Consider the following 17,294-nt stretch of genomic DNA (forward strand, 5'->3'; position numbering starts at 1 on the left):
TGCAGCCCCTTGATACTGCTTGCTTTGGAAGGAGCTGGGGGTCGTGTCCTAGGCCTGCTCTCTGGCCTCTCTCTGCTCACCTGGGAACCCAGCAGAGTCCTGGCTGACTCTGACCTCAGCTCTCAGCAGGTGGGCCAGGCCAACTCCCAGTCTGTAGATGCCCTGTTTCCACTGGTGACTTCTAACATGGAAGAGCCCCCTGCCAGACACTCAGGAAGCAGTTTTCAAGGCCTAAGAGGCCCCCAGTCTCCTTTCCACCTAGCGTGTAACCGGTAAATCACAGGGGCACCTGGAGAGCCAACAGACCCTGTGTACTGACAACAGGCGTAATCGCCTGCTAAAGCTACACAGGAACACGGTCCAGTCAGTCAACAAGCTTCAATTGCAGCACACGGCAGTCTGAGTAATTAAAGTCTGAGGACGACAGCACTCAGCTGGCACCCAGAAAGCCGGGCCAGTCTCCTGCACAGGTCAAGGGTGTAATCCCGGGTCCCCGGAGGTGGGGAGAGCGTACTGACCTGCAGCATCTGAAGGTAGCCTTCCTGGGGGTCGCAGAGCAGGGAGGAGATGCGGTGATTGTTCCTCATGCACTTCTGATTGTCCTTCGCGGAAGGGAATATCTGCCGGACCACGGTCATCCTGCCCAGGGCACTGTGGACCAGATCCAGGATCTCAGGGTCACTGATCTCCTGGAGAAATAACCAGACCCATGCTTACCATCAGCTCAGGACCTGTCCTTGCGAAAAGCCCACCCAGAGCATCTATGACGACAGCCCCAAGAGCCAGTGCCCAAGACGTCCAAGAATGGGGTCCCCATCATGTCACCGACACCACTTACACCCCACACGGGATTCTTCACCCTTCTCCATGAAGGCCAGAAAAGCGTGTCAGAGGCTAAATCACCTCACCTAGGTCTCCACATGGCCACTCCCCAAGGACCCAACACTGTCAGGAATCAGGGGCGGCATCAGCCCCGTGCAAAGGCTGAGCCTCCACTTGGCAGTCATCTTCCTGATGCAGGCATCGAACCCTGGGCTTCCTGCAACACTGAGACTGCTTGTATGACAATATCTGCATGCAAACTTTGCAACACCATTCATTCATTCATTCATTCATTCATTCATTCCACAAAAATCCACCCAACATCTGCTCTGCACTGTGCTCCATACCAGGCACCAGGACACGGCCGTGCAGAGTCAGACTTAACCCCATCCCGTGACCCTCTTCCTTATCAAAGTAGGAAGGAATCACCAACCATCACCATTGCGAGAGCCTTCGGAGTTGTGTGAGACAGATCCAGTCATTTTCCCACTTTACCCTGGAGCACGGGAATTGAAAAGGGGCAGCAGACAGGGAGTTCTGTCCAGGAGGAAGCCTGAACTGAATGTGTGACACTTGGGGCAAGGAGGGGGGTCCATGCCTCTGAGAAGCTGGGGTGCAGCTGAGCATGGGTGAGCAGACTGACTGTTCTTTGCAGCAGCACTGGGGTGGGTGGAAGGCCATGATCTTCACCGAGCTGGGGAGGTCATCGGGGCTGGGGAGCGCTCTGCAGGGGAGCCTGAGAGGGCCCAGAAGGTGGACAGCAAGAGCAAGAGAGCACCGGTGCTCAGGGTCAGACGGGGCCCTCGGTCAGCGCACCCTATAAAGCACCCTCACTAAGAAGGCTGACGAGCCCCGGAAGGAGACCAGGCATCAATGAGCTACAATCAGACTGACGTTTCTGAAGACCTCTGAGGGCTGTGTGGAGAGGATTAAAGAGGAGCAAGTGGGAGCAGGAGAGGGCAGGAAGGGGCTCCAGGTGGCACAGCTGGACTGCACAGGGCTGCGGAGGCCTAAGCCAGATGTGCGTCAAGCAGCCCAGCAGCCCAGCAGTGGGAAACAGGATGGTCAGGCTGCGAAAAGCTCCAGTTCATTGTTTCCAACATGACACCAAAACCTTGGGTGTTTGCAAGTTGACTATAACTGTGAATGCGTTTCAAAATCAGCTCTAACGTGCCTTGCAAGTACACGGTCATGAGTTTGATTCCCGATACCAAAAAAATAAAAAACAAAAAATTGGCTCGAAGGCCTCCTCCTTGCCGATGACCCACTTGAGGCGCGGAGATGGTGAGAGCAGAACTCATGGGGTTAGATAGCAGCAATCAGGGCTGCAAAATCATTTACAGCAGCACCACAGGATCAAGGTAAACTGGTGAACCAAGCATTTAGGGTCTGGCTGGAAGCTGCTGTGGGGGTGAAGCCTGGGCAGTTGAAACCACATGCCGAGCCGAGAGAGAATAAAACAGCAAGAGTTGTGTCCTTTCAGGATGGTCAATAGCTCCTAAGTACAGTAAGCTGCAAGGATCTTGGGGAAATGAACACGCCATTTTACAGTGGACTGGGCTTAACACACTACAGATTGTATTCAAACAAAAGAGTCTTTGGGAGAAGATGGTTTTGCCAGATTGGGACCAAGAGATCATCAAAAGTAAGGAAACTGCTCTGCAGGAACAGGTCGGGCACACAGCGGGTTCCGGGGCACCAGTGTACACACGCCCAGCTTAGCGCTCTCTGCCGTGGGGACGAGGCCTGGCCTGAGCATCAGATCCCATCTCAGGGGAAGGAGGAATCTTAGATGGAGCAACAAGCAGACCAGGTGACTCTCCCTGGAGAAGGACTGCAGAGGACAGAGGAGGCAATTCTTTATCTCAAAGACGCATGAGACAGTGAGGCATGTGATCTGAATGATGGTAGTGGGGTGACTCGGGACCTGCACCCCTCTGAGAGGAAAAGCGGTCTCACTGCTTTTGACTTCCCACAATCTCTGGAGGGCAGAGGCCACTGTAGAGGCAGCAGCAATCTCCCCAACACTCTGTTTCCTCACCTTCTTGGAGAGCACTGAGCTCTCCCCAGCACACCTGGAGCAGAGCCTGCAAACCTGTTAGGGAGCTGACTTAGCAGGTGGCAGGGGACCTTTCTGCAAGTGCACCTGGCAGGAGTGGCTAAGGAACTCAGGTGCAGCTGTGCTGTAACTGGTGTGAGTGGGCAGCCCCGCCCCTGGCCACCCTCATCTGCAGCCCGTACCTCTAGTGCTCTGCCTGCCCAGCACTCCTGGAGGACCTGGCACAGCTCTCCGCCAGCCCATTAGCTGCCAATTGCCTTCCTCGTGGTGAGGCTCTGCCAGGGCCTTGCAGACCTCCCTCTGTGCCCTACACCAGCTCACCTCCACTGGCTCTGGGTCACAGCATAGTCCCTGCAAGCCGATGACCCCCACCCTGCTCCCTGCTCTCCACAACTGTCCCTATCTGGTCCAGGAAACCTGCAATCCACAAAAGCAACTTCCCTAATTCCTCAGAGGTGATAAAAAGGGGCAAAGTCTCCCTTTGTCCCAGCTGAATGAACACTTCCAGGTAGGGCTACTAATGAGCAGAAGAAGCAAGACAGTGTAAACACCACTACTGGAAATCAGTAAGTCGGCAGGGAAAACCCCAGACCACAGGCTTGCAGATGCTCACTGGAGGACACAGCCTCAATGTAAAGATTTCTTACTTTATTAACTCAAACTTGTATGGTGAAACATGTTTTATGCTTGTATATAATACACATACTAAGTACGAATGATCTCCAAGCTCAGGAATGAACAAATGCCCGTTCCCATCAGTTGGTTGGATGCCCACTCCCAAATGCCCCCCTCAGAGCAGATTCTGTCAGGACACCTGGGGGCAATCCACACAGGACATGCAGCCTGTTCTGCGTGTTCTGCTCTGTTTTGTGTAAGCTGAAGAGCAGGCAGGCCTCCTGCAACTGAGTGTTAACACAGTGGCTCTCAAGTTTGATCATGCACAGAATCACAATTTGATAAAATTACAGAGAATTAGCCCTGCCCCACACCAACAAGCAAAATCTGCGCGCTCTCCCCAGACTCCTTTCATAACCCCAATATTCACTCATGTTTGCAAATGATGGGTAGAGTGTAAAACTTGACGAGGTGATGGGAGCAGCTCCAGGGAAATCACTTTCAGGCTGGACAGTGTGGCTCTGTCGACCTGACTGCTGGTCACCATTGGGATGTCTGGTTTCTTTACTCTCACCAACAAAGTCGCTGGGTACATTTTTTCCTGTGTGCAGCCTTGATACCCTTGTATAATTTCTCGAGAGTGTTTTATGGGTTGCACCTGAAATGTCTCTCCAAAGTCTCACGTGTCTGATGGTGATTGGATGACTGTCAGACTGAGGGACTGGTCAGCTGATAGGTGTCTAGCTGGTGTGCAGTTAGGAGTTAAGGACTGGTTGGACAAGGCGGGTCATCAGGGCTAAGTCAAGTGTCTTTCATATACATCCCTTTACAGCTGCTTTATTCTAATAATTTTTATGACTTACAGTCCATTGCATCTGATATTTACATAACTATACCAGTTTTATTTTGGTTAGTTATCTGTCTGCTCTTTTTCTACCTCTTTGCTGTCAGTCTTTCTCTTATATTTTAGTTGGGATTTCTAAAAACAAACTATAGCGGAAGTTTTTATATCCACATTTAAGTTCTTAGTGAAAAATGTGAACCCATTTATGTTAATTAAGATTATTTACATACTTGAATTTATTTTACAGTATTATTTATATACTTTGCTGTTTCTTTTTAAACCTTGTTTTATATTTTCACACCAGAATAGTATTTTTCCTGTTTTTATTTGTTTACCCTCTTTTTGGTGTTATGTTTTCTGTATTAGTCTTTTACTGGTTATCCTATGTATCTTATTATGTATACTTGAAAATGTGAAATTAACCAGCATTTTCGTGCTCTTTGTCAACGTCAACCTCCAGTGAAGAGCAGCCTAGCTAATGTGTAAATATCATTCTGTACTTAAATGCTGACTTATGTCTTTATGCCTTTCTATTCCACCTTATTTTGATTACTTTAGAAAGTCAGTGCTTGTCTATGTAACCAATGTTGATTAATTTTTTAATTTAAAAGGGAATAAAACAACACAATAAAACAGAACCAAGCAAAGCAGTAAGAACAATACTGGATTTCAAAAATCAGAGAGAAGAGAGCCCCCCATAGCTGCTATATAGCATATCGTTATCCTCCAAGTAGATGCTCAGACTGCTGGATTTTCAGCCAGCAAAGTCAATCAAACAATACAGGCATTAAGTTGTGTTTGACTTCAGTAGCGATGATCTCAGCCTGTGTTCCTCCAAATCAGCTGATTACTTACAGGGGTGGGGGACAGCTCTTCACCTCTCCTAGCCCGAGCGCCAGCTGGCTCACAGGAGGGGGGTGGCTCCTCCCAGCCACGACTGCCCTGATTAATATTTTTGTCAGATATCTTTTCTGAACCTCAAGGCTTACCTCAGAGAGCATTCTCCTCAAGCATACCACTGAACAAACACATCCTTTAACGTGGGTTTTTTGGTGATAGATCCAGCTTGCACTTGTTTGGTTCTCTTGCTAGAAAATGGATTTTGACCTTGTCATGGAAAATATTCTAAGTTGCCTTCTCTTTTCTCTTAGCCTGTGCAGAGGAACTGGACGCTGTCTCCTGGCTTCCATTACGGTGGGTCAGTTTTCTACAGCTGTAATAATAAGCTGTCACAAACCTGGACATTTAGAGTAACATTTTTCAGAAGCAGCAAGTTCAAAATCAGTCCTCCTGGGCTGAAAGGAAGGGGCTGGCAAGCTGTTCTTCTGGAGGCTTCTAGGGGAGACTCTTCACTAGAGCTCCTGATGGCTGCCATCAGTGCTGGGTTTGTAGCCACATCACTCCAGAGACTCCTCTGGGAAGGATGCTAGTGCCTGCCCTCAGGACCCACCCAGAACACCAGGCAAGCTCGCCATCTCCCATCTGCAAAGTCTCTTTTGCCACACGTGGTGACACTTGTCAGCTCCAGGAGAAGGCCAGCGTCCAGCCCCTGAATCCAGACATTAGAAATCACGTATAGATGACTTTTCTCGCTAGCTGCACTCCGGGTGTTTAACTGCCCGTGTTGCTCTATGATGTCATGCTCTCGTGTGCCTGCATGTGCCTCCCCATTTTTTTTGTTTCTGATCCTCGGGATTCCTGGATCTGGAGTTTGCTCTTAATAATTCTAGAAAATTTCCAACCACAGCATCTTTTAATGTTCTTTATTCCCCATTTTCTTCTTCTAGAAACCCAATCGAAAGTATGTTAAATCTTGTTATTCGGTCTGCCCTGTATCTCAGCCTGCATTTCACAGTTTGCACACCTTTGCTTCTCTGAGATACATTCTGAACAGTCTCTTCACGGTCTTGAGGCCATGAGGTCTTTCTCCACATACATCCACTTCCATGCTGAACCCCTCCTCTAAGAACTCTAACTTCAAATATGAGGTTTTGTAATTTCTTGATGCTCTGTTCATTTGTTTCTCAGTTTTGATTCTTTTGTCGTAAGGTCTTTTATTAAGGAATAAAAATATTTTCCTTTATTTCTATTTTTTCCTCGTCATTTCTGTTCTCTGCTTCATTTTTGCCTTGTATTTTACATTTCTCTGTTTTTGAAGCATACATAGTTATACTCACTTAATATTCTATGACAGACAATTCTTATATTTTAAGTCATTTGAGGTCTGATTAAACTTCCCTTTTTTCTGAGCTAAATCGTGTCCCTGTCTTTTCTCTCTCCTGCTCCCTCCTCCCGTCTTCCTCTCCCTCACAGCTTCCTCAGGAGCGCTCCCATCTGACTGGCATTCCCTGTCCTACCGAGGTTATTTGTGGTCCCTTCCACTGCCTGTCCAGGAGAGCCACCAGCCCGTAACCACTGCGAGCTAAACTCTCCTTTGAGCTTTGTCAAATGGTAAAAACTTACGTCCACTGTCCTTTTTTAGGAACGTGCTGATATTCCATGCAACTCCAAAGACAAAGAAGGAAGCTTTTCTTGATGTCCTTTCTGCCCAGCGCATTTGCCTCTCATTAATTCTTACACTGAGGACACATTTCCAGCTTTAGTGGAAATAAATCCCTCATTAGCTCCACACGGTTTGGTCCTTAGGCTTGATCTCGTATGTCCTATTACCCACACAGCCACAAGAACAGAGGTTCCAGGTTTTTTCAATTTGATCAGAACATTCAGGGAAGAAATTAAGTCTGAAGTTCACTCGTCGCCGCAAGTCCCCATGTTCATTTTTATTTTAGCCTTTTTGGCTATTACACGTGACAGCTTCTATTGCAAAACATTTTTAAAAGTTAGTTACTTTCATGTTTTTTCAGTCTTTTTCCTTTTAGGAGTGTCAATCTGGCTAATTTGTCATCCTAAAAAACATCCTACTAAACATGTTGTATGAAATTTAAATTCTTTAGTTCATGACCTGATTCTTTTTCCTGAGACACACACCTGTTTCCCAAATTGCTCCCCATCTGTCCTGGCTGTGTGGCCGGCTACACAGCGGTTGCTATGCTCCATTCTGCCTGTGTCACTGACTTCCTGTCCCTAGTTCACAGTCAGTAGGATTAGAGGACAGCCATGTCCGAGGGACCCAAGAGACGCCTCCCTTCCACCAGGTCCTAACTGTGGTCTTCCATCATCTCACTACTGTGGATGCACAAAGGTAAGCATCCCACTGCATCCCACTTGTAGCGCCAAAAATATCCCCATGAATTTCTGCAACCTTCAACTCCCACCATCTGATAGATTCCGCTCCTAAGTCTGTTCTTCCTTCTTCTCTTGTTCTTTTTTGGTATTGAGAGTCAAACTCACAACCTAGCACTTGCAGGGCAGGTGCCGTGCTGCTGAGCTACATCCCTGGTTCATAAATCCTCTCTCATCAGTGCTGCTCATTCAAGAAACTGGCCCTGAGAAGAACAATGCTGACCTGGATGAATGGATCAGCTTTTGAAAGAGTTAAACTTATCAGGGGCGCCCATACCTATAATAGAATTGGAACGGCAAGATGGCCAAGACCGGCGGACCTAACTCTGTTTTCAAGGAGAGAAGGATATATTTATGATCTGATAACAAAACTAATGTAATATAGTCACTAAAATGAGTAAAATAGAAATGCAGGATGGGGTCTCCAGCCAACATCACACCCTCCACAGCAGCCATCAGAAAAAGAAAAGAGAACACTTTTGTGCCTTCCAGGGTGGGAGACAAGTCTAGTGATTCTCTTTGAATCCAAACAATTACTGTGACTTTGATTATGTGGAGACTCATTTCCTTATACTGTTAGGTAAAAAGCTGGCTGGGTATTTCCTTCTTTCTTCAATTTGCTCTAAGCATTGCAAATAAGGCTAGCTGAGGTGCTGGTATGTAATTTCTAAAGTCAACAGAGAGTCCTGTTTCCTCCATACAGTACAGATATGTACAGGATATGAGCATGCCAGAGGTCACAGCAAATAGCTCCAGGAATGTCAACTGGGTATGAGCCTCAAGATCAGAGACTATGACTCCCCAGGGCACAAGAGTTTACATATCAAAAACCAAAGCCATAGCCCCCCAAAACAATTCCACTGCTACCCTTAATTGGATTATGTAAATTGATCCTTCTGAATATCTTTAACTCTTGCACCTGGCCAGCCAGCTCAAGTTACTCACATAATTCCTGCCATCCTCACAGCCACTCATCCCTGAGCCATCCTCCTTCTTCACAAGATAATAAATGCTGGGGGAGGCCTAGGATCAGGGCCTTTGTCTGCATGTCCTCACGGGATTAGATTTAGGACTCCTTGGCTGCCCTTAACTTGGAATATGTCTTGGTGTTTTTACTCTTGCTATGGGTTGCATTGGTGGTGGTAGACTGGAATTAACTTGCTAGGATTCCAATGACATCTCAGTGGGATTACAAATACAACCTTTTGGATTGTGAGGAAAACTAAAAAGATGATTCTAAACTCATTACTTGGGTTTACAATATCCCAGAACACTTACAGGGAGATGCTTGTGAGCATAACAAGACGGGAGAAACTGTCCCGTGGATTGGATAATAAAACGCTGTCTGCAACTCTATACTAAGAATATGCATTTTTTGGTCAAATTATTCAGAAACCTCTACAAATCTCGATTCCACTTGCAAAGGGTTAAGACCAAAGAAAAGTTAGAAGAATTCTAAAGAAAAGCCAAGCCTCACATTCTGCCAGGAGGCACATACTTAATTCACTGATTGAAAGCAAAATTGTCCTTCTCAGAGATCACACGAAGGCAGAGAATGAGATCTGATTGCCTGCGTTCTGAGGAAATGTGTCTCCAGCCAGGGTCTGGGGCTGGCTTCGCGGGGGTTCATCACAGACAAGTTCGGGCACATCTTCCCGGGGAGGAAGCACATCAGCTGCACTCCATTTCCAAAAAGCCTTGAGCTCAAAGAAAGAAAATGCGGTGCAGGATTGACAGGGAGGCCAGCAATAGTTGTCAACGTATCCCTTGTTGCTAACTGAGAAGAATAAAAATGATTAATAACTTCAACAGGATAATTTGGAGATAAAAAAGTCTCCCTATCTGTCATGCTCAGAGGCTTCTCCCTTTCTTCCGTTCAGGCTTCCAAAGTAATCAACAACAAGGAGAGTCAGAAAAGCGGTGGAATTTAATGATGGCCCATGACACGGCTACAAAAACGACTTCATAAACCTATAGTGAGACATCATTACTGTACAATGTAGAAAATAGAGTCGGGAATGTAGAAAGGACAGAAAGAAAACGAAAAACGAGTTGCATAACGGGATTTAAAATCAGGTGCATTTACAGTAAAGGTACATATGAAAACACCACCAGACGGGTTTCAGACGTCAGGCACACACCGCCTCCAGGAGAGTGGTCGCCCCTGGAGCACACGGGAAGTGAGGACAGGCGTCCTGCAGACCCACTGCCTCGCACCTCCTGCTCCAGGCTGTCCTCCCAGCCCTGGGGCTCACAGAGCGGGGGACTGGCCCCGTACCAAGCCACAGCTGCATTTTGCTTGGTCTCATCCAGCTCCTGTGGCCCAACCCATTTTAGGGATGTCAGAAGGATTACATCTCAGTCTCTGATGGCTGAGGTGGGTAGAGAACTTCCCGAGTGGTTTCTGAGCTGGTGTCCACGATCCGAGGAGGACTCAGAAGAGGCGGCACTGTTCTGCCTTGGGACCTTGAGCCACGGGTGGATTCCAGCTGAGGACGGCTGACAGCAAGCCCCAGGGTCCTGGGGGCACTGTCGGGCCTCTGAATCACCCTGCCGAGAGGCCTCGTGAACCACCCCGAGCCTTGCCTACAGTAAGAGGAAAACTTCTCAGACCGCTCACAAAACCCAGGCTTAGGCTTTTCTGCTGCTAACACTAAAAACAACCCACGTGATACAGACTCCAGTGGGGCGTAAAGTAGGAGACGGACCCATTTCCACAGCATCTGAAGTGGTCATCCGTTCACATTTGAGGTCTCAGATATAGAAAAATCTGAATGACAAAAACGTGGGTGGTTTTTATACCACTCTCTTTACCTTATAAGCTTCTTCAAAGTATTTTATTGAAAACAGAGAAAAATCACTGCAGAGGTCTCACTCTATGCCAGGATGTGGACCAAAAGGATAAATTTTTATGAGGAAGACTATTCAAAATGGCCATTCAAATGGTAACGAGCTCTTTTTTCCCAAGTATATATTTTGCAAAGTGGATGCCCAACTCATGCAAAAATACTTTTGTGTCTGATCTTTGACTTCAGTAAAAATCTCTGAACCTTCTGATACTGGGGAAAATATTATTAAATATTCATGTAGATCTCTAAACTTATATGGGGTTATGCAAGCACATTATTAGCCATTTCTTCCTTCAAAGACCAAGACCAACCAAACATCTGTGCGATCCGAGCACTACTGTGTCTCTGGAGAAATAAGAAACCTGACTTCCCCCTTCCTGACGCGGTGTCAGTGTCAGGAAGCTAATGACAGCAGAGAAACTCCAAAGACAAGACTGGCTTGGAAAAGGGGGGAAAGAAGGTAGAGGATTCAGTAACAGGTGACCAAGAAGAACCCCACCAAAGCAATCGGGATCTCCAGGATGTCCCGGGCATCTAGGTCAGGGTGGGTGGAGCTCCCCGAGGTAGGGCCACCCTGTGAGCGAGAGAGCACAGGGGAAGCGGGGTGCTGGTCACATCCCCTGCAGAGGACAGAAGGAGAAACAGCATGTCACAGGGCTGTCCCAACCAGACAGAAGCTGACTCCTCTGCTGTCCCCTAAAACTCATGGGGTGAACCCGTGTCTCCCTATTATGTGCAGGGTAAGTCATTTCTCCAGAGGTAGAAGAAGGCTAGTTTCACAGATATATCCACTTGACCCCTCCCCTCCCCTCCCCCCCTCCCCCTCTCCCTCTCCTCCACTTCCCCCTCTCCCTCTCTCTCCCTTTCTCATTTCCTTTGCCCTTCTTGTGCTCCATCCTCTACAGGCTTCCCAGGTCTACCAGCCCAGCAGGTGTGAATTCCCACAGCCCCACCTTGCCCATCCCTGCTGGTGGTCTCCTCCATCCCAGTGGACTGGGGGTGTCAAACATCAGTCAACAGCATCCCCAAATGTGGTTTAGCAGCCGCAAGCCCTGCCCTCCTGGTTCAGATGTGAGAGTCCTGAAATAGGCTCTAAGGTGCATCTGAAATGTAAACTTCTGCAGGTGGAGATCTGGGTTTTTAAAGCACTAAAATAACTGTGGGGACAGGCTAAAAATAGTTCCCCTGGCATTTGGAGGGCAGGGCAAAGCCAGAGATTCTGAGGCAGGGCTGAACAGGAAGTCCTCCAGGTAGCAGGGCTGGCTGGTCTGGGCTAGGGAAGTGGCTTTTCCTGCTGCCCTCTGGCCTCACTACAGCCCCCGTGGAAATCAGCTCAGAAAAAGGGTCTCTGGAGCTGCGCAAGGGAACTCCAGGGACTCGGCTGGAAAATCCATCAAGTGTGCTCTGGGCCTTTGCAATGTACTCCATGGCTGTGATTTTCTGATGCTGTAAGAGGTTCATGAATTCTTAGTGCCACAGAGACAGACAGACAGGCAGATAGAGAAAAATGAGAGAGGAGGAGGGGAGGAGAGAGGAGAGGAGGAGGGGAGGGGTGAGAAGGAGGGGAGGGGTGAGGAGGGGAGGGGGAGGGGAGGGGAGGGGAGAGGAGAGGAGGAGAAGAAGGGGGAGGAGAGGAGGGGGAACTGCAGGCCTAATCCACCACTCTGCTTAACCAGAGTAACTGCCCAAGGGCAGGGCATATGTCTTGCGTGCTGGCTCCCTGGTGTCTTGCTGGCTCCCTTGCCAGGCCTGGCAAGTCCATATGAGGGAAGGGGGGAAGCAGGAAGGGGGAAGGGGCAGAAGGGAGGAGGGAGGACGGGAGAAAACGATGAAGGAAGAATTCTGCACCCGCAGATTAAATCTCAACTGTGTTAATATTTAAAGCTGGGACCTCAACTGCTACCTCCTTAACACTACGCCAGCGCTGTTGTGCTCTGCTTACATTTTTAAGAGCTTGGCGGGCCCCTCATCTGCAGCTCACTCCGCAGGGCAGATACTCCAACAGGAAAATGAGTATGACAGGGGTTGAGCCTTCCCAGCACTCATCTGCTTGCTTGTCACCAACCATTTTAATTATTTTGCTTGCATACCTACTTGTTGTCTCCCAGGAATATTTAAATCTGCTTTTGTTTTGTACAAGTGTCCCGACCGCCAGGAAAATGAGACCTTATGCTTTGCATTAACACCTCATGCTTCTTTTCCCCAGGAGCTGGTAGAAAGGTATAAATTTTAATTGCATTTATAATTTAAAACCCTGAAATTTTATCCCAATTTTTTTTTCTCTAAAGATGACTTGGAAACAATATTTCATGGTCCAGCACCCTGGGGTGGCCAGGTTCTGAGGTTCCTGACTGTGGATGACATACCAAGCTGCTTGCAGACACAAGTAAAAACTCTGAAAGTATGAATTTGGAAGGGTACCCAGTGGGGTGAGGAGAGTGCAACAGCTGGCCCTGCTGGACCTGCATGGACGGAATTTACTGGCACTTCAGGGAACTAAAAACAAAACGGCTAAGACAGTTCTCAGCCAATGAGGAGCAGGCAGAGCCAGTGACACCCGAAGGAGAGCAGCACAGGCGCGACCAGAGGGGCTCATGGCTCCGAGAGCCCTGCCAAGCTGCAGCACAGAAAGGGGAAACCAAGGCAAAAGCCTGAAGGTCGCCAGGAGAGTCAGGGATCTTAGGAATCACAGGAAGTTAGATTCACGAAGCAAAGCCACGCACGCTGGTGCATGCGTGTGACCCCCGCGCTCCAGGAGCCTGAGCAGGAGGATCACGCGTCAGCTTAGCCAGGTGAATCAGCCAGACCCTGGCTCAAAGTAAAAACCAGAAAGGGCTGGGATACAGCTGGGTACAAATGCCAAGGATTCCATTCCTAGTACTGAAAAAGAAAAACCATAACGCAAAACTCCAGAGAACAGAGAAATACACAGACATCTGCAGAGATACTTTATGAATCATTAGCAGAGTAGTGATTGGCACACGCATGTGAAGAAGCCACCTGAGCCTGGGAAGGACCACCCCAGGCCAGCCCTGCTCTTGGGCGCGCGCGGCCATCCTCAGTGCTGGGTGAAGACAGCAGTGCCCTGAAGGATCTGCCTAGCAAGGCTGCAGCGCACGCCTGGAGAACTCAGAGCGTTCCAAAGCGACTCCGCCGTGTGTCCAGGGGGAGAGGCATTTACAGGAATAAAAATGAACAAAGCACACAGTCGTGAAAATTACAATGCCTGGCATCGAATCCAAAATTACCAGGCATGCAAAGAAGCGGAAAACTGTAACTAATAACAAGGAGAAAAGCAATCAATAGAAACAAGCTCAGAAATAACACTGATGGTCGGATTAATAGAATGGGACGTTAAATAGATATTATAAACACAAATACATGGCATGTACTCAGGAAGAAAGAGTAAAATACGGCCATCATAGGAAAACAATGAAGACACAAACTGAATTTCTACAAATAAATATGTAGGTCTGAGATGAAAACTTCAGTGGATGAAATTAATAGCATGTTAGATGCCGTTAGCGAATAAAATCAATGAACTTGAAAGCATGGCAACAGAAATTATAATCACAGAGACGCAGAAACAAGACTGGGGGAATCAGCAAAGCGTCAGTGGGAGTAGGATTACTTCACTCAGCTGACACACACGCCACAGAAGTCCATGCAGGAGAGGGAGGGGAAGGGACAGGGACACGTACTTAAAGAAATAATGGACACGATTTTTCCAGACTGGATGAAAACCACACAAAAGCACATGATCAAAGACCACCTTCAAAGCAACCAAAGGGAAAAGACTCAACATCCAGAGAGACATAAAACTGAGAATGATCGCCAACTTTTCATAAAAAACGAGGCAAGTCAGGTATGCAAAGGGAAAAAAAGTTTTTCCAGATATGTATACATGGCAAAAACAGACCAAAGGAAAACTTTTTCTTTAAAAACAAAAATAGGTAGAAAATTTATGGCTAGCACACCAGACCTCCAAGAAACCTAGATGAAATGGACAGCTTCCGTGAAATATACAAAGGACTAAACTCCACTCAGCCAGAAATATGTAACACACATAGTTCTCTGTTAGCTCAATTCTTCAATTGTCCAGAATACATCGTGATCCAATGAAGCTCACCTTGGGACTATGAGGTTGGCTTTATGCTAAAAGAAAGAATCAAGTTCACTCTCCTTAGTGATAGAATAAGAAAGAGATGATCATCCCAGTAGATGTGTATCAAGAGTGACTCAATACAACACCCAACTGTGTTAAATGTTCTCAGCTAATGAAGAATAAAAATCAGAGGCCTGATAAAAAGGCACCTACGAGCTACCTACATCTAACTTGATAATTCACAATCACAAGTTGTATGGTTTGCACCAAGTAATAGGAAAAATGCAGACATATTCGCTCCTCTTGCTGACCAGATTGAAAGAAAAGGCACAGCTGTCCTTATGCATAGAGAGCATGACGGTCTACAGGGAAAATCTCAGGAAGTTCACAAAAGGAAACTACTTTGACAGCTGAGTTAAGTAAGACTGAAGAGACATAGGTAAACATTCAGAAATCAACCGTGTCTCTGCATGCTAGCAACAAATAACTGCAAATTTAAATTGAAAAAAGCAGTACCATTTACAAGCATAGCAAGAATATTAAGAATTTTTAGATGAATTTAACAGGAAGATGCTTACACTTAACACTGCCAAACACTGTTAAAAATGATTAAGGAAGACCTAAACAAATGGAAAGATATTCCTCCCTCAAGGATCAGCATGGTTAAGATGTCAGGCCTCCTCCCCAGGTTATCTCTAGTTTCAACGCAATTGAAATTAAAACCCTAACAGACTTTTTCTAGAAACTGGCAAGTTAACCCTAATTTATACAGCCATGCAGGTCAAGGATGGGTTGAGATACTAACAGAAACTTAAATTTCTCTTAAAATTTTGTACACTGGATGCTGTATATTTTTCACCCTAATCTCAAACCTGCGATTTTATGAAGGACATAGAGGAATAAAAATAAATTTGAAAAATACAAAGGTGGGCAACTTATTCGACTTGTTTGTCAAACTAGCAACAATGGTGCAATCATTAAGAAGCCGTTAGTGGGCGACAGACACGAGGTCAGCAGAGCCAAGTACAAGACAGGAATAGACCCACACAGTGAAGGTCAACTGATTCATGGTGAAGGGCTCCAAGAGGAAGGGTGGTCATTAAATTATCAGCTGCAAAAAAATAAAATAACAATTACCCTTAACCCTTACCTCACACCGCACACGATTTAAGCATCAATATACACAGCACTGCGAACGAATCTCAAACCCATCGTGCTGACGGAAATAAGCTAGATGGAAAAGTACACTTGGCTGTATTCCATTCATTTGAAATTCTACAAACTGCGAGGTAGTTTGTAGCAACTGAAAGCAGACGAGGGGCTGTCTCGGGGTCGGGTGGAGGCAGGAACTGGTGACACGGGGAAACTTGTGAGGGATACTCACATTCATTTCTATGACGACAGAAAGAGATTCACAAGAGCATGGGTCAGAACTCCAGAGTCCTCATCTGATTGCGCGGAACTTTAAAGGATGATTACGTTTCGGAAACTTTATAAAACAGTGAGCAGAGGCACCACATAAGACTAACTCAGATCTGCAAGCCTCGGTCTCCCCTGCCCCACTCCCACGGGCTCTGTGCTGGCTTCTGCCCCGATCCATCCTCCCGCACGTCAGCCCGGCCAGCTGTCAGCCCTGGCTCCTGAGCCTCAGAAGCCGAGTCCAGCTCACCACACCTGCTCTGACCAGCGTGGACGGCACCGCCATCAGTCTGCGGAAGGCCCTAACCTTTGCACCTTCGTCTTTGTTCTGTCCTTTGCTATCTTTTTTTCTTGCCCTTTCTTCTCAAGGCAGATAGCAGGTTGGTCTGTCACTCAACACTCTCCAGCAGCTCCTCAGCTCAGTCTAACTAAAAGCCCCCGTCCATAAAGTAACAAATGCCGTAAGGTCTCTTCCTATCCTTCTTCACATATAACCATAGACTGCAAGCCTTTGCCCAACTTTAAATATCTTAACAATATAATTCCCCAGCTGACACCACCTTTCCCCATTCAAGTGGCTTCCAGCCATGAAAGCTTCTCATGTGGGGTACACATCTGCCTTGGTCCACTTGCCGTGACTACAGAATGACTGACACTGAGTGAGTTTCAAAGAACAAGGGCTCTGAAGGTTGTGAAGTCCAAGATGGCGCCCATCAGCATCTGCTTGGCTTTGGCCAGATCCTTATGCTGCCTTGACTTGTGGTAGAAAGAGGAAGAATGAATGGGTATGCATGAAAGAGACAAAACACGAGGGTGTCCCTCCTTTCTATCTGGTGTGCTAAGGACTCTAGTTCCATGAGGAAGGTAGTAATCCCACTGATGATCTAACCGCCTGTTAAAGGCCGTACACCTCTCCACAGGGTGCCCCGGGGGCCATATTTCAACATGAGCTTTGGTGGGGAAAAAGCACCTTCAGACCACAGTGGCACTCCTCCAGGGCTGTGTGGTGTGAGCTAGGAACACAAGACCATGGAAATTAAGCCTTTCTCTCTGAAGCCAACGCTCCAGGAAGATGAAATGGCATTGAACATTACACCTAGCCACTGCACTAACTGCAAAATTCCCTTTGAGGCAGCGGGCGGTAATGACATGAAATGCTACAAGAGGGCCTGGTCCAAAGAACACTGTGCAAGGAAAATGAGAGGTTCCACTTCTGCACTCCGAAAGTTCTGACTCACTGGATCGTAAAAATCCAGAAGAGTCAAAGGTACAGGAAAGAGGATTTTGTAAGGACCACGTTCTGGGAGAGGGTGGATGTGCTCCTGCTCCTGTGCAGGG

At 47.2% G+C, this 17,294-nt stretch overlaps 1 protein-coding gene across 1 annotated transcript in view; it reads right to left on the reverse strand.

The window, feature by feature from the left end:
• Positions 1–17,294, reverse strand: part of LOC134472245 (glutamate receptor ionotropic, delta-1-like) — a 260,838-nt gene that overhangs the window by 224,642 nt on the left and 18,902 nt on the right. Inside the window, 1 exon segment of the mRNA XM_063233516.1 lies at positions 519–689. Within this exon segment, the coding sequence (XP_063089586.1) occupies positions 519–689 (171 nt within the window).

This window comes from Cavia porcellus, unplaced genomic scaffold (assembly GCF_034190915.1).
Source record: "Cavia porcellus strain 051 isolate PalLab524CR breed Dunkin Hartley unplaced genomic scaffold, mCavPor4.1 scaffold_23, whole genome shotgun sequence".
NCBI classification, from domain to species: domain Eukaryota; kingdom Metazoa; phylum Chordata; class Mammalia; order Rodentia; family Caviidae; genus Cavia; species Cavia porcellus.